General features: G+C 37.4%; 1 protein-coding gene across 4 annotated transcripts in view; it reads right to left on the bottom strand.

The window, feature by feature from the left end:
* Positions 1-21,517, bottom strand: part of PCCA (propionyl-CoA carboxylase subunit alpha) — a 550,597-nt gene that overhangs the window by 9,586 nt on the left and 519,494 nt on the right. For all 4 annotated transcript variants that reach the window (XR_011163584.1, XR_011163585.1, XM_069064183.1 and 1 more), the window contains one exon: positions 6,290-6,430. Coding sequence is in view for 2 of the 4 variants with exons in the window: in XM_069064183.1 (XP_068920284.1) it covers positions 6,290-6,430 (141 nt within the window). In the remaining 2 variants the exon portion in view is untranslated. The remainder of the gene's footprint in view (positions 1-6,289; positions 6,431-21,517) is intronic.

The following is a 21,517-nucleotide window of genomic DNA, read 5'->3' as shown; positions in this document are numbered from 1 at the left end:
GCAATTAAAAGAAAACTGTTTCCTGCCTGTTCAGACAGCAACTGTTTCAATGCAAGAGTGAGCACCAAATCACTGCGTGCAGCTGAAAAATTAAGCCCCCTTTTTGGGGAATAGGGGTGAGTGGGATGGAGGTTGTTTTTTTTTTTTAAATGGAAAAGGGAGCCTTCTTTTGTTGTCCTGCATTCTGTGTTTTTCTGCCAAATTAGACAGAAGGCTCTGAGGGCTTACAGGGCCCTCTACAGTATCACCTTCTGGTGCACTGTGGCTCCCTAAAAAGATGGATCAATATCAACCCTGCTGATTCTTCTACAAAAGTGAAAATCCTTCAATTACATTTTTTAAGACTGTTCTATTTAGAACACAGGTGCTTGAATGCAATGCATTTTAAGGCCCTCAGATCTGAAGAAAGGCACAGTTAACAGCCACAAGGAAAAAGGCATCTTGGATTTGGTTAAAAGGAACTGCTAGGATCTGATTTTAATAACTTCTTTCTGAACCTGGAAGATAGGCTGGTAAATTACTCCTTGATATTTCCCAAAGAAGAGATGTGTATTCACATCCCAACATATTTAGGTATCTGGTGGAGGAGGAAGATGACAGGGAATTTTTACTGTATTTAAGCAATGATGAAACCATCAACAAATTATAAAGGAAGAAAAAGAAGGCTTAGAAAAATGATGCCAAATATGTTACTGTCTTGTTCTTCCCAAGTTCTTTAATGGGATTCTTCCATGGACTGACTTACTCAGAAGGGCATTCAAAAGAAGGTTTGCTCCTACCATATCTGTATAACCTCTATAACCCACACAAACATAATTTCTCACACAGATTAGGCATTCAGTTAACATACACGAAACCGAATGGCCTCTCTAAGCCTAGGTCCTTGTCTGCTCTTCTCTATTTTTGATGAAGCTTTTTACTGGCAGGTTATAATGACCACCTGATCAGGGTACAGGGTACCTCACCTGAGGAGAAAAAAAGTTTTAAATCTAATGCTCTAATACATTTTTTCTCAAACTTCCTTGAAATTATAAAAACACCTTACTCCTCTCCTCACTGCCTTCTCTCCAATGTAGGCCTTTTGGAGCCAAAGTGTATAAATACAAAGAGAACTGCTAAAAAGTGAAGCTACTTGAAATGAATTTTCTGGTGTTACTTCACTTTTAGAAATCAGTTTGGTTGCTATACCTTGGTAGAGGTCCTTGCTGTGGAAAAGGCTTTTCAATAGGATGATACTTTTTTGAGCATAAAGACAACAAAGGCTGTTTTGTCTTAGTAAGGCTGAAAGTGGCCATCTTCAAAATGGTCTGAGTTTGAAACAAGGATAACCTGCCTTAAGGAGCTCTTTACCTTTAAAAGCATAACAAAATGATTCTCTTACAAAACAGATTTCCTCCCAGTAAACAAAATTTGAATGCTAATGGATTGTTCTCAGATGCCCTTTCAACAGTAACAAAATGTACCTGTTTTAAGAAGTGTAAAGACATATAAAGTAGTGCTGCAAACAGAAAACAAAGAAATGCATACTTCTTTATGCATTTGTGTGTGTTTAGGTGTGTTTGAGGTTAGGGAATAATTTAAGTAAAGAATATGAATAACTCCTATTGTAAAAATGATTAAGTAATGCAATCACTTTATAAATGTGAATCAAAGCTATCAGAGATTTCAAAACCTTTCAAGTCACCAAGCTGGTTCCTAGGCTGAGCCTGAAGAACTCCTCTCTCACTCCCCAAACAGGGGTACAGATACTATGTAATGGTTATGTTCCACAAGTCCACTTGTCAGCAGTGTCAAATCTAACCCTGGGTACTCCTGATACCTAATAATCAAAGAGCTTTCAAATCTGGCTCAGTACCATTTCTTTCAAAAGCTGAAAAAACAAATGCCTCTCTTATTCATCATTCTTTCGAGTTCAGCTATGAACCAAACAATTTTGAGAGAAAAGGGAAGCTTCAGTTCTATATTCTGAAATGGTGTTTCTCAAATCAGTACAGGTATCAACTATCTTAGAAATATCACTACCTTGATGGGTACAGAGATTAGAAGAAAACAGGGGGGGCACTCTGGCCACTAACTTGCCAGCAGGGGCAGTTTGGTTACTTATGTGATCCACAATACTGCAAACTGCCTAAGAAAACCAAGCAAAGCTACCTCCAGGAGCCAGTGCTGCCTGCCTTTAAATGCCAGTTCCCTTACAATGGCGTTCTTCCACATCTCAGCCCGACAGCCACACTTTCTGGTAGGTGCTGCCAAGTCAGAATATGCCCTGGGCAACAGGAAAACAAAATCTGTAACCAAAGTAGATGCCATGAAAAGCAACAGGTACCTTTTGCCAGCCTGTTATTTTACCTGAGTTTATAAAGTAATAAAGAACTCTATTTTCCTTAGAGGAAAAAGTTATCCCATGATTGTAAATTGAATACAGCCCTTTGCAAGCCTCTTTTTAAAGATGAGATGAATATTTTCAATGCAAATCTGAGATGATTACCGAATCTAAACACAACCAGGAAGGGCTTGAATTAAGTACAATGCTGCAATTCCCCCTAGGGATTTTTTGGGCTTTTTTTCCCCTGACACGAGGAGAAGCAAAGGGCTAACAAAACAAAAGTGTTCGTGCTCACTTTCTTTTACACTTCAAAGTTGAAACAAAAATTGTGCAATAAGTTCATCAGTCCCAAGTCACGTGGTAAATATGGGGAAGGAAAAACATTCTTCCAGGTTTTAACTGAAGAAAAAAAGTTTTTTTTTTTCTGTTAAAAGATATGATAGAAAAATTATACCCATTAGAAATGCTAGTTATGGAAAAATGGCAGTTTTAATTAATTACTATCAGTGTTTTTAGGTTTAGCATAGTGTTAAATATATAGCAACATATTAAAATCAGTCATTGAAAAGAAATGCTTCTATTTTACATAAGGCTTTCCCACTCCAGTCTGTATAATGATGGACTATTTAATATTCAATTTTCTTCTGAACTAAAGTTCTAATGTTTTGAAAATATCTACTCCACCCCCCCAATTTCCAACCCACCATCTATCTACTAAGTAGCATCTGATTTAACTAAAACCTGTTTCCAGATGGTAAAAAATTATTCACAAAAGACAAAAGTTAGTTTGTCAGCTACATGGAAAAGAAGTCTTTAAAAGAAAGGAAATAACCATCACATTAAATGTTAAATGGAAAGAAATATGTTTTAGAGAACTTTAAGGAAGCCACACTGTGTGAAGCCTAGAACAAAATGTTCCTAATTATAGTAAAATGTCTCTTATGCTGAAGGAAGGGGGACCTGCATTTCAAACAACTCATGCGATTTTAAATACATGCTACCCAGAGTTCCAATTGCACTTGGTCACCTTGAAATAACTATTGTTATTCAAAAGAAAATTCAGGTCTTTTTTTTTCTGTTGTTTTGGTATTCTACTTTATACTTTTATTAATGTTTCAGGATTTAATAAGTTAAGTGAAACTTTCCACTTGGATCTCTCTGAAACTCTGCTCCGGCCTCACCCTTTCCCAACTTTTATGAATATCTTCACTCTTTCAACAGGCATTTCATGAAAACATTGGTTATTTGTGCTTACTTGGCTTGAAATATAAGGATTCTTTTAAGATTTCCTTAGGTCTAAATAAGAATAGAGCAGCTAAATGATTTAAGGTTTTTAAAAATATTTTTTCAAAAGAAAAGCTGTGAAGACTTGAGGGGTTCTTGGTTTTCCTTGGCTATCTCCTGAGTTGTCTGCTTTAGTGGGCCTTGGCAATAAAAAAGCCCAAGTTTCTTTGCAAGTGAATGGTAGCTGAAAATTGGGTGAAACTCATGGGGGAAGCATTAGTTTCCTAGAAAGGTGGTAAAGTAAGCCTGGAGCCTTTGGTCAAATAAGGAGAAACTTCTTACATTTTAGTTCTTTGAGAAGAATCAGATCCTAAATTGGTGAAAACTAAAGGATTAAAAAAACCTTCCCTGACTTCTGTAGCAGTGCAGGCTACTTTTCACAAATGGCAACCACTTAAGAGAGAACCCAGCTTTATCCAAACACAATGGTACATACAAAGTGTGAAAAGCACAAGAGGAGGGACCACAGCTAGCTTTGGAAACAGGAGAACCAAAGTAAACAGATTCTTCACCTGGATGGCTTAGGAATCCGAGCCCGCAGCATCTGAGAAGTGTGGTGGCTGTTCCAGGCAGCGCAAACCATGGCAAGAGTTCTTATCCCCTCCTGAAAAGTTCTATGTGACAGAGAACACTACTACTACTAAGGCCTGTTCACGTGGCTCATAACGAAATCCTCCAAGCAACCGTGAGGAATACTTGATAATTTCAGTGAAATTGAAAACCTATGTTCAGGTGGGTTTCTCCTTTAAAAAATATAGCCAATTTTAACTACTTAAATAAAGTCAAATACCAATGTTATCCTGCTCCTTTTCCCTCTCCTTACTTTTTTTTTTCCATATAGTAAATTGTTAATGGATATTTTATATAAACTATATCATTGATTTCCATTTTTAGTCAGTGCAGAAATTAGACTCTGGTGGTTTGGGGAAAAGTCTGCACTGAGGAGTGTATTCCAGTCCTGTTTGCTACTCTGTAAGCAGCTGTAGCTAAGGAAGCTGCTGCTGCTGGATAGGCACGACATGAAATTTGAATCATTCCACCCCCCAAATATTTACCCCACATGCCTAATGCTATCCCATTTCTTGCGGGTTTTGACACTGGTCAAAAAAAAAGCTGAATCCTTTTAAAAGAACATGTCTATTTTGTAATTAAAAGTCCACAATTAGTAAGTACTAAGAAGTTAAGCTTGGAGGAACATCAAATGCCGTTCAATGCCTCCAGCAAAAGGCTGAACAAGAATATATATATATATATATATATATATATACATATGTGTGTGTGCATATATATATATATATATAATTTTTTTTAATCCCTTGTATTCTACTTTACCAGGAAGCTTGTGGGTTTCCTCTGATTATGTTGGGGGGGATTTCTGGATTCTATAGCAAGGATCTAGCTTCTCATGATCCTTTAACTTCAGGACCAAAAATAATGAGTAGGATGTAAAAAAAAAAAAAATCAGCCTTTACTTATCTTTTTTATTGCATGCTTCAAATCCAAATCACAAAATCTGGATGTGTAATCTTTGTCAGCAATAGCAAAACAAACTGAGAATTAATTCATCATTACTTGATCATATTAAATTTATTTTTTTCTTTATAGAAATGCTTATATATTCTATCATCTAAGGCAAATTTTTTATTAATCATTTTTCTACCTGCTAGGCTAATTTCACTTCTAACAGTTTCTACTTCTATCCTAGACTTCACTGGCTGCAAATACTTTTTTGTAAACAATTTCTAAAAATGTAGACTGTGCTGGTGCTGACATGTGTTATTTCATTTATATTAATGATAAAACAGGGAAGAAAATTCAATTCGACTTTTAAAAGAAATTATGTAAACTTCCAACGTAATTATAAAATAGAATCTTATTTCTGTGCTACCATAAAGTTCAATAAAGTCTAGGGTGGTGGTGGTATTTTCCCCCCCTCTTACCCTTAAACCAAACATAAAGTCTTTATAAGATCTTTGATTACATCCAAAAATTATTTCCTTTTTCTAATTAATTGACAGAAAGATTTCTGTAAAAGGGTGCTGGAATTGCTACTAACCTGACTATTCAATACACTCCTGCAGGAGGTGGAGGTACAGTCTTATCCTTAGGGATTAAGTGCTTACTAATTAAGCAATAACAAACTATTCTTTGTGCTTCAATATTACAAAGTTGAACTTCAAGGTGAACTCAACATGGAACTTATCCTTAAGTCTTGGAAGATGCATGGCGGGGAGGGGCGGGGTGGGGAGTGTGGGTGGTGATGGTGGTGGTGGGGTGGTCAATGGACCTTGCAAGAATTCTTTCTCAGCAGTATTGCTTGTAGAAGACCAGAAGATACTCCCGGTAAGGCTGTTCAAAGCCCTGAGTGCACTCATGATATTAAATGGAAATATTTTAAAGTAAAATACTACTAAAAGCCAAATCTTCTCTTAACCACAACAGAATGAATTTGGCCTAATTTCCAATCCATTCACAAATGGTTTCTTAGGCACTCAAAACTGTTTTCTGAGTATAGCTGATGTAAAGAAATAGTCAATGCATATGGTCTAAACTGTAATCTACTTTACTGACTAATGAAAGCACTTGGAAAGACTGGTTTGTGCTTTCAGGGATGCTGTGAAGGCAATTTGAGGAGAGAAGCTTACAATACAGCCCATATTTAAAAGTCATATCACTTACCATGTCTCCTGGCTTCACAGAGACTGCAACCACCACTCCAGGCATTGGAGATCTCAAAATACTGCTTGTGTCCTCTGCTATCTTCTCCAACATAAATTTGTTCAACTTTGCAGCAAGCTCGGTTAAGATATGTACCTTATACTTAAAGAAAAAAAAACGTAGAATTTCTTCATGAATTTTTATTGTCAAATCCAATTTTTTTAGCTCTTAGAAGTCTGAATTATACACTAATAAAACATCTCAACTAGAAATTGATCTTAGTATAATCTCATATATACTAAGTATGAAATACTGTATTCGAGATACATTGTTTTTTAAAAAAAAACATTATCTAAAAAATAGTTGGGGGTAAGGGAGATGTGTATTCCAAAGTTAGACACAAAGAAGCAATTAGTAAAATACTACTGCATAATTAAGAAAAATAAGCTTCACCATACAAATTTAACAGGTCATAATTTCCCTTTCTACCTCCCCACTTAAACACTTATTCCTGATGAATAGAGACAATCCTGGGAGCTCAGTGTGGGCCTAGGGAGCCATGAGGACCCGGCACCAGTAGATGGCAGCAGATTTCTGTCTCAAACTTTCGGCCTCTCGCTTGCAGTAGGACAGAGCCCATTGCTATTCATCAATCATTTAAACAAAAGACTTCAATAAGCATTCCAGGATGAATAGCATTTAAAATTCAAATTGATATTTTGATGAAACAAATATCAACACGTTCCACTAAAAATGTTCTATTCACTATGGAAACTACTGGGTTTTTTTTTCCCGATGCAATGAGGTCTTCTCTCAGGGCAGGGGGTGGTTTCCTGGTGAAGGAGAATATTTAAAGGAGACTAACTTCTGCTTCCAAGAACAAGATGGGTACTTCAGAAAGGGTCAGTGGCACTCTTGAGGCTGGGCAGGCTGGCCCCAGGAGGGCTCCCAGGGTTGGGAGAGTTTATACCTATGGGAACTACACTTGGTTTAAACCAAATGAGAGCCCAAGTCAAATAACATCTAGGAGTGTTAATTTTGTGAAGCTAAACCACCACCTGGAGATTTTAGGACTCCAACCAAAATGTATTTGTCTTGGGAAAGACTGATCCTGCCCAGCATCATTTTGTATGCAAAAAGCTGCTCTAATTCTCGTGGGCATCAATCAAGATATTAATTACTGTATAGAGCTTGCCTGCCATCCCTCCCCAGCCCCAAATAAGCTTAGTTTTCTAATTCTCAGCACAGATAAGGTCATTAATGTATGTTGTTTACTATGTTATGGGGCAGGGTAAAGCAGGCTTACAGGGAGCTCTGATAAGGTAAGTTTGCAGTAGATTTGTGACAATGTGACAGGTTGAATAATAACATCTTTTGCATGTTTCTTTACTCTTGAGTGTATGTTTTGCAATCAAGACATACAAGTGTCTGCCAGTTGCTGAAGGATATGATCCTCAAGTGAAATTACAGTGCAAATAAAAGCTTTTTGCTCCTATTAAAATTCATCTGAGTCATAAGTGGCAAAGAAAAAAAGCCAGGAGAGTGCCTTCTGCTGTCAGTCTAACAAACATTCTGGGCAGAGGGACTATCTATCAAAGATAAATTGTACTTAAAAGTCCTTCATTAAATCTATGGGGGGATGGGAGGGGAGAAAATATAATTACATCAATTTTTAGAGTTTCAGTATCTGTAGTTAGTGTCTACTTTGTACCAATAGCTTGAAAATTAAAACAAAAGAACCCACCAAAACACAACCAAATCTCTTTCTTGAAGACAACAAAAGTAAGTTAGAATTGCATTAAAATGTTGCATCCATGTGATTTTAAAAGGTTACTTAGCTAACAATTTTGTGTATAAAATTTTTCCTCTAACAGTCTACCTTAAAACTACAAGTTCCAAATTCAGAAAAAGTAATAACTCTTTAAGCAAAAATTCAGGGTCATTTGATTTACTATTTTCCATGGCTGTGGGGCCATGTTAAAGTTAATTTTTAAAAAGTATAGCATTAACAGAAATAAAGTGCTCTAGGTTTCTGTTGAGGCCCTCTTTCCCCCCTACAAATGATAATATCCTGACCAACAACTCCATCCTTCTACTATTTTTATAATTTTCCTATCTTTTAGATTCCTCTCTCTGTAGGATTCCAGCTTTGCTTGGAATGAGATGTGAAAGAGTCAGAGAACTTAAATGCCTTCAGATGCAGGTCTTTGTTATTGATGAGATGTTTGAGATGTTCCTTTTCCTTTTGTATTTGTTTATTGTTCTTAAATCTGTTTGGGGATATGCAAGTTATTGTAATCAAGTGAAAAATAATAACAGTAAACTCCTAAGGAAAGGCCTTGTTTTTCATAGCTGGCTTAGAAATGACCTTTTTGAATATAAAAAGATGAGGCAGAGAGAGGGTTCTCTTAAGATCACCTTTGATGTTGAACTACTGTTGTCCTGACCCCACCAGAATAGTCATACAAACTTCCCTTCTTAAAACAATATCCTGGCTCCCCAAAAAAACATTAGACAGGGGTGTGATTGCTAGGCTTGGAAGCTTAATGGAATGTTGCATATGAGCCCACCAGGGCAAACTTCCTGGTGAGACATGCACAGGCTTTCTGGTGCCACAAAAAAGGAGTCACTCGACAATGTATGTAATGACTTCATCACAAATCCTGCTTGTTTGTTTCTTTGAATTTTGAAGGCTGTAAAGTTCAGTTCAGAAAGCACTACGACTCCAGCTTTATCATGGGAAATTCCACGCAATAACTAGCTTCTGGGAATCTCCTCAGGAGAGTTCATTTTATCAAGTGAACAACCCTCTCCCTCCTCCAATTCCTTTCTCCCGCCCCCCAAAAAAGGACAAATAAACCCAAAGTTGATGTTTTCGGATATGGGCCAGGCTTTTGGTCAATGGATGGCAGGGCAGAAAGAAGTACAATACTAGAAGAGGCCATAAGGTTTTCATTGCCTAGAACATGAGAAACATCTGCTTGAGTCATGAAGAACTCTTTGGTAGAGTTTAGCAGTCATGGAATCTGTAGCTGATCAGCTCTGATTTCATCAGTAGATGTCACTTTACTCTGCAGGGCTTCGGGGGATAAATCTTCCAGCCAAAGTAAAGTTAATAAAAAGTACCTGAATACTATTTCACTGTGTTCTGGAAAGAAAACAGGTGTTTCTTGTCCACAGGACGGTTGGGCTTCTCAGTCAGAATTGAAAAAAAGAATGGAAGGGAATGGGATGGTACCCAGTAGCCTAATTATGGTAACAAGACACTATCCTAGGTCTCAAAACAAATTAATTTTATGGTACTTGCAATGCCAAACCATGTCTAACAAGAAAATTTCTCTATAAAGAATAAAAAAGGACCTAATCATACCAGATGTATTAAAGACCAAAGAGAAAAGTACCAAAGCAAGACAAAGAAAAGAAACACCGGAGAAGTGTTTTTAAAATTGGCCCACAACTCCCTTTTAACATGAAGCCATTGTTAGTTCAGTGCGACACGAGGTAAAAGAGAAAGATGAAGAGAAAACCTGGTATCCAATTGTAGTTCAGTGGTGGTCACCCACATCTTAATCATGTTCATCACTTCTTTAGAAAAATACAAACAGACAAAGCCAGGAGCTCCATAAACAGTTCAGGATATCCCATTATGAAAAGCTGGATAGATTACAGCTTAAGAATGATCCCAAAATAGCATCCTGCTAGTGACTGCATTCATACATGATTCTCCTTATGATTTTTAAATCCACATCTTCATTTGTAAGCCCTCCAGATTTACCAGCAATTTTACTAGAACAATCTGATTTATGAGTTATTTGGGTTGTGGAGTAGACTGGATTTACAGTTGACATTATTTCTAGCCATGATTTTAAAGGGTCTACTGTCATCCTTCTGGAAGGGAGATGGGTTCCAGTATTGTGGGAATAACTGGGGTTTTTCCCGCACCTTTTTTCCCCTAACAACATTCATTGTCAATTTCCAAATGAATATTTTATGAATCACAATCATTTTTTTTTTTGCCTTTAACACTGTACTTAAGTTGGCCTTAGTAATGCTAACTGTTGGCCAACTTAATGCCAAAGGGAAAGGGTTCTTATCAAGTGTGCATCTGATTCAACATAAATAGTGTTCTCCCAGTGCTGACCTAGTAGTGCAAATCATTCTTCATCAATTCTTACCATTCTGAAGTACAAACCAAATGTTGTGAATGAGAACACTGCATATGCACGCATATTAAATAAGGGGAGATGCAATATTTTTTTCCCACAGACCAGTATTTCTTCTAAAAAGATTTTAAATGTCTTTCAATCACAGTCTTCTTGAACGTTTGATTATGGAATTAACATTCCCTACTGTGGCAGTGAGGGCTAGTACAAAAATGTTCACATAAATGTCTATACCGCTGATAATGAACAGGACTGGAAAACTGTTAAATATTTTTTTTAAAAGAGATGGTAAGAAAGGACTTGGACACAAAATGATGCATCTTTACCAGCAGAGAAAAAGACAAGAGTAGAGAAAATCACCCAACATAAGCAGTAAAAACTTAATTAAAACTGTAATTCAACTACATTCTTCTACTTGCAATTCATTGTGTGATACATAATTAACACTCTAGAAAAACATAGCAAGGGTTAAAAAGCCATGCAAAATAACATTCTCCAAACACTTTAGCTTAAAGGCTTAATAGTTTTTAAAAAAACACAAACATACAGAGTTAAAGCCTGTGGATGTCCTTCTCTTGGAGTTACAACCCAGACGAACAAGGTGAAATGAACAGATAGCGGTTAGAAAGCTGTGTGAACCTCAGCGCCTGGAACATCTGCAGTCACTGAAGCAGCCTGTTAGCATAATGCTTTGACAACTCCATCAGCGCAGTCTCAAGGTAGCTGTCAATCAGGATGCATCATTTAATCCAACAGCACTCTGAGGACTTTCTCCTACAACCCACATGACAGCATATCTACAGCTCTATTTATATCAGCGCCCAGTTGTGTTTACAATGCCGTTGTAATTAGAAAAGATGCAACAGGCAGCAATGTGATGCAGATTTCCATTTTGCCGGATTGCCATGTAAAGTGTGATCTTGCTTCACAGAGTCAGGCTAAATGACAAAAGGCTATTTTCTTCCTTCTCCCTGCTCAGACAGCACTTCATTTGCAGCTATCTATAATTAGATTAATGGTGTAGTGCAGTACAAAGCAGGCCCACTTCACATCAGATAGCATATGAATTAGGACAAACACTTATTTCAATTCCAGGCAGAGAAAGCAATGACTGGGGTATTTAGCATACCCTTTATGGTGGAATGAGATGTTAATTGTGTACCATTACCTCTAAACTGCTTGCTTGTTGTATAAATCACTGTGCTAATTGATGCAGAGATAGAAATGTAGCCACAGGCAAGAAAGCAATGGAATGAGAGCCTAAGATGGAGGATAAAGGATTATCGAGTAAAACCATATGGAGATGAGGTTCCTTTGAAACCTTTGCTTTCTGCCCATAAGCAATATTTCTTAAAGTCGGCAAAAACTCTTGCAAGAGTGAAAACAAAAATTAATTTTTACATCACATCACATCACAACTTAAGTCATCTTGAAAATGTTCACATCTGCCAGGAATCAAAATTTTAAAAGTTTATGGAACTGTGACATATGTTTATAAAAGCAAGGAGACTAATTTTCAAATGGTCAAGATTTTTCATCTCGGCTTTTGGCTTCTGTGCTAATAAGCAACCCTTGCAAGCTATCTAAAGCAGATGGTCCACTGACCCATCCACATGGCAGAAAAGAAATTCTTTCTCAAGTCTTAAAGTTTGTTCTTTTAACAATAAAGTTCATTCTACTTCAGATCTGCCATAGAGGCCAATTAGCTAGCAGCAGTTATTTGTGATAGGAGTAAGTGAAGTTCCAATGGGGACAAAGCTATTTTTATCTGTCACTGACGGAATGAGTCCAACTCTACCATTAAAACAACACTCCCAATATTCTAGCTGGGGACTTCAGATTCACAGGAAGAAATTCTGACAAGAGATACTATTTAATTATTTCAAAAGGCCAGCAATCTAAGCTTGGACCATTTTCTTACAAAACCACTCTCTCCCTTTTGATGAGCTCCTCAGCACTCAGGTGACTAATTCTTTATAAAAAGTTAAAGTGACATGGAGCTTCCTCTGTGTGACCTAATCATGAACTTTCTTTAACTGGCCCAAGGTTGAAATCATTTATTATGAGCACACTTTCACTCCCTAGCCCCTCCCCTACCCCCCCCCCTTGTCCATATACCTATATGTGGGTTTGTATGTGACTATTACTTGCACACATTTCCACAAATTTTCTTACAAGAAAGGCAACACCAAGGTGGCAAATTACTTTGCATAATTTAGCAAATTTAAATACTAGGTGGTTATCAGAGCAGCCAGGTGTGCTTTAAAACGGAACAAATCTGGTTGGTTAGTGAAAGTCTTTCAACTTCTATTGAGTATGAACCTCAACTGATATATCCATTTCATCTTAAGACCTTGACTGTTTAAGAATTGCTGTGCTTAGTTGTCTGTGTGAAATCCATGAGCTCACATAAGAGGCAAACACAAGAAGCGTCCCTTCCCCTCCCCCGCCAATGCCTTATTCAAGGTATCCTCATAATCTAAACTTAGAAATACAATTCAGGGTCTCAGTGTTCCCTTTTGTGCCACGGTCTACACCTTTAATATTAAAGAGAAATTCATGAACAGCAAGACTTATTGGCACCAAAGTTGAACAGTTTAGGTTTTGGTCACAACAGTAAGAATCCTCTGGGTAATCTTTGAAAAAATTCAATGAAGCTTACAACTATAAAGAAACATTAGCTGTATTGAGAAAACCAAAGGGACCTATGAAATGGAAACAAATGGCAGCAGAATAAACAGTGTTGACTACTTTGAAATAACACCTCCCAAGTGTGCAGCTAGTTGACATAAATGGAAATGCATTGAGGAAAAGAGCTGTGAAGCTGTGTAACAGCCCTGCTCCTAATCATTAATCACTTTTTTAGGCCATTTAAACTGGCGCATTACAGCCTGCAGCAAAACGCCAACACTCCCATCACTTGCATGTCAGCAATGCTGGTGTTAACAGGAGAAAATATATGGTTTCTACCGTTGTGCCCTAGTTCCCCAGCATTTGCTCCCTTTAATTGAAAAAGGCAGTTAAATACAAGGTAAATCATTCAGTTAGCTGAGCTGTTTAATAACATATAATTGATAATGTCAATATGTTACAATGACATAATGCATCACTTTCAACACTCATCTACTTACATTCATGAGTCAGTCTACCCCCGTGGCTGATTTTCACTGGTATGTTTGTTCCATCTCACAATAGATCAATGTACCAATGACTTGTTGGTCCTCAAAAGCAGTAGAAGGCCCGCTGTCCAACTCCTGACAAGATGGTATTTATGGGGAGGATTTGGATATAAGGCAGATGCTCCGCCAAATCACCCCAAATTGCAAAACACTTTTTGTGGGTGAAGCCTGTTTCTACATCTCACTATCCAAAAATTCCTGCTGGGAGGGGGATAAAGCTTCCTTAGAGAAGCAAAATCTTAAAAGCTGGAATTAACCACTCTGAACTACTGAAACAAGCCTTCTCTGGAGGGGTTTCTATACACTGGGCCAGGGTATGGGAGCTTACATATGGTGGCAGGAGAGTGACTAAATCAAACATAGTTTTCTCTAATAAGCAAAAAACAACAAATATGTTTCTACAATTAAATTTACATAAAATAATTCACAGTTCTGAAAATCTGAATTTATGACAAAGGCATGTTTTATTATAAAACTATACTACAAATTAGGGTGAGAGATATGCCATTTACATTTGAAAATAAAGGGAAAAATTCAGCACTCAATAGGAGAGGCTAGCTCTTTAAATATGCTCAACTTTGCTGTTTTTATTTTCCTTGTCATTTGTAATACAGATATCATTTAAAAAGACCTGAACCTTGGAAATAAAATAAAAATGCCACACAAGAAACTGGCTTGTGTTCTCCTAGCTTCATGCTTAGCATGGTGCATAGCACATAGTAGGCGCTTACTAAATATTTATTGATAGCTTGATAAGTGTTATATGTAGCCATAATTAATGGTAACCATAGCAGTACGAATAGGTCATATATGTGATTCAGAAGGAGAAAGTGAGATTTCACTGTAACCTTGTAGAGCTCATGGCTGTGGTAAAGCTCAGTGCAGGTGTACAGATAATAAAGGTGGGACTTGAGCTATGCCAAGCTCACAGGTGACCACAAGCTGTCTAACAAGCAGGTAATTCGCTGGAATAAGTGGTGCTTTCACATCCACAAAAGCAAGTCCATTTACAATGAATAGTACAGAGCTCAAAAAAAGAGAACATGTACATTTCAGTTAGACCAGAATTCTACATGACACATGATGATTATAAAGAGTAATTTTTTTCCTTTAAAAAAAGAAATAAAAGAAAAATATTATAAATCTCTCAAAGTTTTATACTCCATTACATAATGATACCAGTATCTGTTAATAGAACTATTTTTTGATCCTTCAACCTGAATTGTTTTATGTGATTACAAGTTTATAAGCTTTTTAGTAAACCAGAGAGAAGGTATCTTTTTAAAGCACTATATAATTTGGGGTACAATAAGGCATTCTCTTGAAAATCTATAATTAGGACATCAACTTACAGAAAAGTACAGGAAATGTTATAAAACACAATTATGTAAATAGCCACATAGGTAGAAAATGTACTATTTTGCTAGAGAGCTACCCTTCTTTTTTCCCCTTTTTCTGTTTGGACAGCCATATTGGCTCATTTCACAGTAAAGCACAATAGATGTTCATATTTTATATTATGTCCACTCTGTCATAACAAGTATAACTGAGAGCTATTGTTCTTTTACACGAACTGCATTGCATTTATTTTTTTTTTTTACCAAATCTCATACTTCTTCAGGATTTTTTTTCTTCTCCAAGAACTTATTAAAAATTGTACACAATATGATTACTTACTCACATTCCAAATAGCCAAGGAGTGAATAGAGTCTAGCCTTCAAATATCAGAAGTTGAAAGATTGTCTACGTGTCAAATGCTGATTAGTCAACTTTACTCAGGTCTAACAATATGATTAAGTTCCCTACTTGATCTCATGATGCAATGAAACATTTCAAAATCCTGATGATGAAATATTACCCAATACTGAGTAGAAACTCAAAAACTAATACAGAGATAAATGATCTTCAGTAGCATGAGAGAGGAAGGTAAGTAAAAACTCTTCAATGACATTCTCCTTTCCCAAACACCATTACATTTGTCTGGGCTCCTAGAACTATTCTTTCTGGTAGGTGATTTTTGGTCACTTTGGTGTTTAGAACCCAAACTTGGCCTACCTTAAAAGTTTCAGTTGCTTTATAAGGTTCTGGAAGTAACCAGAACCACCTCTATAGGAAAACAGGATTTCTAGTGAGTAGAAAACTAAGAAAACTGATCATTCTACATACCATTGAAAGTTGGGGGTAGAAGGCAGCCTAATTAGCTCAAGATAAAAAGATGTAGTTAGTCCAAATTATTGGCAATCATAACAAGGTTGTGAAAGGATCTCATAATGGAACTACCTAACAGAACAGGTCCTGCTAAGCATTCTAGCACCTGGAAAGTAGGAAGCTATATTTTTAGCTTTAGCACTGAGAAGGGACATTGTTGGTGTGTGGATGTGGTGGGAATAGGGAAGACTATATGTGGATATGTCACAGGGCCTTGTCTTAAACCTTTTTCTTTTCTCAGTCTGCTCCTACTCTTGAAGTATAAATTCCCTAAGTTTTCAAGGGTTCAATTATCATCTCTATACTGAAAATTCTAAAGATTACATAGAGGTTTAGTCTCTACTGAAATCACTAATTGTTTTTTGGATGTCTCCCAAAGCCATCTCCAACTCAACCCATCCAAAACATGCTTCCCCACCCTCCCTTCTTCCCATCGTTCGGTCCTCTAAGGAGGGCAGTGCCATTCTTCCAGGCACCCAGATTCACAAGTTTATCTTCTACACTTCCAAATCATTTTCAAAATCTTGTCAATTCCACCTCCAGAATTCATCCAATATCTTCCTCTACTTGCATAGCCATCACCTCCAGCATGGCTACTGCAGCTGCTTCCTCATGCTACTCCCAGCAAAGGCTCTCCTCTTCCCTAGAACCATACCCATAGAGCTGGAAACTGATATTCCTAAAACACAAGTCTGACCATGTCATCTGACTACTTAAGAAATTACAACTTTTCTTTTGCTTCTAAGATAAAATGCAAATTCCTTTGTTTGCTTCTTAAAGCCCTTCACATCCTGGCTCTGGACAACCTTTCTAGATGAATGGCATAGGACTCTCCATCATGGTCTGGGTCAATCTGACTTGCTTGATGGTCATCTAACCCAATGTTCCATTTCTTGTGTCTCTACCTTTGCACAGACTAACTAGGTCCCATGCCTGGCCTGTACTATCTCCTTACTTCTTACCTGGCTTTCTTCCTACTCTTGAAACTCAATTTAGATGGCACCTCCTACAGGAAGCCTATCTTTATACTAAAAGTTGCTTGAACCCTCCTCTCAGAAAATACTTTGTACATATTTTGTGTTTTCTGTGTTCACATTGTTTCCCCTCAAAAGAATGAAGCACCTTGTGGATAGGGGCCTGACCTTAGTAGACACTTATAAGTACTTTATTTTAGATGAATGAATTGTGGCTGCAGGATCCCCAATACATAGTGCTCACTATCTGGAGGTCCTTCTTGTTTTTCTGGCATTCAAGAAGCCTTCTTGGGTATGCAGTGACTTGGAGACAGCATTAATTTAACCAATATTTATTCAGTGCTTCTAGGTAGTATTGGGGATTAAAAAAAAGGAGAAATCATCTCAAAGATTTGTTAGTCTGACTCTGTAGAAAAGATTTACATGGATTAAAAAAACTAGAAAACAAAAGTCAGTGTGTGATAAACTATAATCATGAGTTCTAAAGGTGAATGGGATTAGTTACAGGGGAAGTTTCTTGTCTCTGCCCTTCAAATACAAATAACTCCCAGCTTTCTGCGAGGACTACCATACCTGAAAGAAGTTTGTTCATTCTGAAACATTTCCAAAGAAAGAAGATTCTCTGACTTCCCTTGGGAATCTGAACTATAGTATCAGTTTGCCCTTTAGGCAGGAAACTTCTTAATTTCTATGCAAAATCCTTATGGTATTTTTTAGTCTTTTAAAAAAAAATTCTCCAGTAAAAGAGAATACCTATTCACCATTACCCACACGATATCTGTTCTCTCTGCAGTGAATATCTTGTTTTTCTAGCTATATGCCTAGCTTAGTTTAGTACTTGGCATGTAGTAAGCACTTAATGGTTTTTCATTTCTTCATCCATTTGGAAGACTGATTACATTCTTTATTACATGTCTTTTTTTAAAAAAGCAGAAGAAATTATTCTACAATTCACATATTTTTCCTTTCACAAAGTATTTTCTAACTTTATCATTTTAAGCCCTCTGGCCTTCTCTAAACCCTCACAAGTTATGATTCTCTGAACTTATACCATACTAGAACAATCATATCTGACCAATGCTAAGACTAGAGGGATTCTTACATAGTTCCTCTATGCTATATTATATTCATACAATGTCTTGTATCTTGTCTACTTTATTATACTGACAACTAAAACTGACATATTTATTTTATATATATAACCCATTATGGTCCCTAAAGATTTTCATGTTAATTAAATAAATATGGTCCCTTCCTTCTAAAGTTGATAAATAATTTCCTTTTAAAATGAGTTAGATTTAATTTATCCCTGTTAAACTTTATCTCTGTTACATCAGCCTATATCAGTCTCAATCTTTTGGTCCTCTAATCCTCCCCCGGCTAGTTACATATTTAATTAAATGTCATTTTGGGGGGTTCTATATCTGTGATTTAGCTGGTGTAAGGAATTCCTGGTATGGAAAGTTCTTTTATCGGTGTTGATCAGCATCTTGTCTACAATTCAGAAAATTATCTGGGGCACTAAGAGGCTAAATGATTTCCCTCTATTTGGTCATATGTGTCAGAGGCAGGGCTTAGATTCAAGGCTTCCTGATGTCAAGATTAGCCCTTCATATATTATGCTACATTCCCTTATAATAAGTTTTTATTTCATTTAATAAGCATAACTTCTCTTAATAGATATTGGTCTTTATTGTACTATAAAGTCATTCATGAAGAAACATACAACTTCAATGAATCTCCTAACATGGGAACTCTCTCCAATGCTGCAGATAATCCATTCACATCTTATTTTGTGTGAATCTTGAACATAGATAGATGTCTTCTTGTAAATCCTCCCTGAAGGCGCAATGTGACAAGAGCCTTCCTCTAGATCTCTTGACATTGAGTGGATACCAATCTTTCTGATATTCTTTATGCTACTTTTTTTTTTAAGCAATTGGGGTTAAGTAACTTGCTCAAGGTTACACGGCCAGTTATTCTGGATGGGTGCTAAGTGTCTGAGCCTAGGATTCTATCTCCAGGTCATCCCAACACTGTACCCTGGTGCTCTTACTCACTGAGCCACTTGGCTGCCCCTAAGCAATTGGGGTTAGGTAACTTGCTCAAGGTTACACGGCCAGTTATTTCTGGATGGGTGCTAAGTATGTGAGCCTGGGATTCGATCTCCAGGTCATCCCGACACTGGAGCCAGTGCTCTTACTCACTGAGCCACTTGGCTGCCCCTAAGCAATTGGGGTTAAGTAACTTGCTCAAGGTTACACGGCCAGGTATTTCTGGGTGGGTGCTAAGTGTCTGAGCCTGGGATTCTATCTCCAGGTCATCCCGACACTGGAGCCGGTGCTCTTACTCACTGAGCCACCTGGCCGCCCCTCTTTATTAGTTTTCCTGCACAGTTCTGCAATCAGTAACATGCTTAACTTACGCACAACCACCATAAGATTCTTCGTGGCTTTTGAGTGATGTACAACTTTATTTCTTAAGATTATTGCACTACTTACAGCCATATGACATCAAAAAAATACTGATGTTTAGAATAAAAAGAAGAGGACTGACTTCTAGGCAAGATGACTGCCTGAATGGACGACCATTCGTACTCCCACTAACTATACCAACCTCAGAACAATCCTGGTTTGTAAAATATAAGTGAGATCAAGAAATACAATGAGAAACGACAATAAGTAAATTCATCTATCCTAGAACTGCACATAAAGTGTAGTTTATCAGGAGCCTGAGGGCACCAGCTCTGACACAGAAGAGCCCCCAGCCAAGACATGACCTGGGACACCTGGGGGCCTGCAAGGCCCTATGTCCAGAGGAAGCAAGCAAGGCAGGCTTCTCAGAGAAAGCGGCAATGGACCTTGGAAGCGGGAGAATCGTGGCAGCAAGCAACTACCAGTATGGTGCCACAGTACCCAGTCCCCGATATGGACAAAAGACAGATCAACACACACACACACGCACACAGAATTTTGTTGGTGGGAAAATACATCAAATTCAACTGGCAAACACACAGGTTACGGAGCTAGAGTGAAGAGGGAGACTAACTGGGAAGTGAATAGTCATAAGTAAATAAAATTTCTTGATACTGAAGGAGGGATTAAAAAGAGAGGGGAAAAAAAACCAAAGAACTAGAATATGAAAGGGTGCCTCAGATTGCCTTTTTTTTCCCTTGAGTTTCACATTTTGTCCTCCTTCCTCCCCTCCCCCCCATAGCAGCATACAGTCAAGTATAGGATCTGTAAATACTTTCACATTAGACATTAGCCAGGTTATAAAGACATTGTATCACATGGAATGAAAAATGGTAAAGAGGACATAAAACCAAACAAAAAAAGAGAAAAGATCAGGTATTTTGCTTCCACCTGGATATAAACTCAGTTCTTTCTTTGGATGCACATATTTCTCTCCATCATGAGTCTTTTAGGATTGACTTATATCACTGCATTGCTGAAAAGAGTCCAGTCTATCAAAGTTGGTCATCACATATACGTTGTGTCTGTACTTGTGTACAAATTTCTCCTGGTTCTACTCTTCTCACTCAGCATCAGTTTGTATAAGCCTCTCCAGGTAAATATGAAGACCGTCTGTTCCTCATTTCTTATAGCACAATAGTATTCCATAACACGCATATACCACAACTTGTTCAGCCATTCCCCGATTGATGGGCACCCCCTTAATTTTTCTTTGCCACCACAAAAAGAGCTGCTATAAACATTTTTGTACATATGGGTCTTCCTCCCACTTCTATGATCTCTTTGGGATATAACCCTAGGAGCGGTATTGCTGGGTCAAAGGATATGAAAGTATTTACAGCCCTTTAGGCATGTTTCCAGATTGCTCTCCAGAAAGGCTAGATCAGTTCACAACTCCACCAGCAATGCATTAGTGTTCCAATTGCCCACATCCTCTCCAGCATTTGTCATTTTCCTGTTTTGTCATCTTAGCCAATCTGACTGGAGTTGTTTTGATTTGCATTTCTCTAATCAATAGGGATTTAGAGCATTTCTTCATGTGCTTATAGATATCTTTAATTTCTTTCTCTGAAAATTGCCTGTTCATATTCTTCGACCATTTATCAATTGGGGAATGACTTGTATTCTTATAAATTTGACTCAATTCTCTGTATATCAGATTGCCTTTTAGACAAAAAGAGAATGGCTGGGTAAATTGTGGTACATAAAAGAATATTAGTGCACCACAAAAAAAGTAACCAAAGAAGATGACATCAGGAAATTCTGGTTAGTATGCAACTAGTGCAAAATGAAGTAAGCAAAACTGTGAAAATGATTTATATAAGGAGGGTGATACTGTAAATAAAAACAGCTTTCAAAGAGTTAAAATCTCTGATTGATGTACAGCTGTCTCCAGAGGATCCATGATAAAACATATCATACACCTATGAAAGAGAGGTGATGGATGCAAAGTACAGAAAGAGATATTGTTTTGGATATGGTCACTATATGGATTCATTTTGCTTGTCTATGCTTATTTATTAGAAAGCTTTTTCTCTCGATTTTTAAGTAAAGGGGAGTAGCAATACTAATGCCAAAATAACGCCACTGAAACAATTTAAATGTACAGACAGAATAAAGGGAATAGTTTCAAAGAAAACTGGGAGGCCTTAACAATATAAACACCAATTATAATAATAATAGAGAGTATTTACAATGGCCGACACTACCACCACCACGACCAACCTGAACATCATCTCCTTTCAGACCC

Source organism: Petaurus breviceps, unplaced genomic scaffold (assembly GCF_028583685.1).
Source record: "Petaurus breviceps papuanus isolate PSGF00001 unplaced genomic scaffold, PetGlider_PUasm1.0 90625, whole genome shotgun sequence".
Classification (NCBI taxonomy): domain Eukaryota; kingdom Metazoa; phylum Chordata; class Mammalia; order Diprotodontia; family Petauridae; genus Petaurus; species Petaurus breviceps.
The sequence above is the reverse complement of the archived record's forward strand: the minus strand, read 5'-3'. Positions and strand labels throughout refer to the sequence as shown.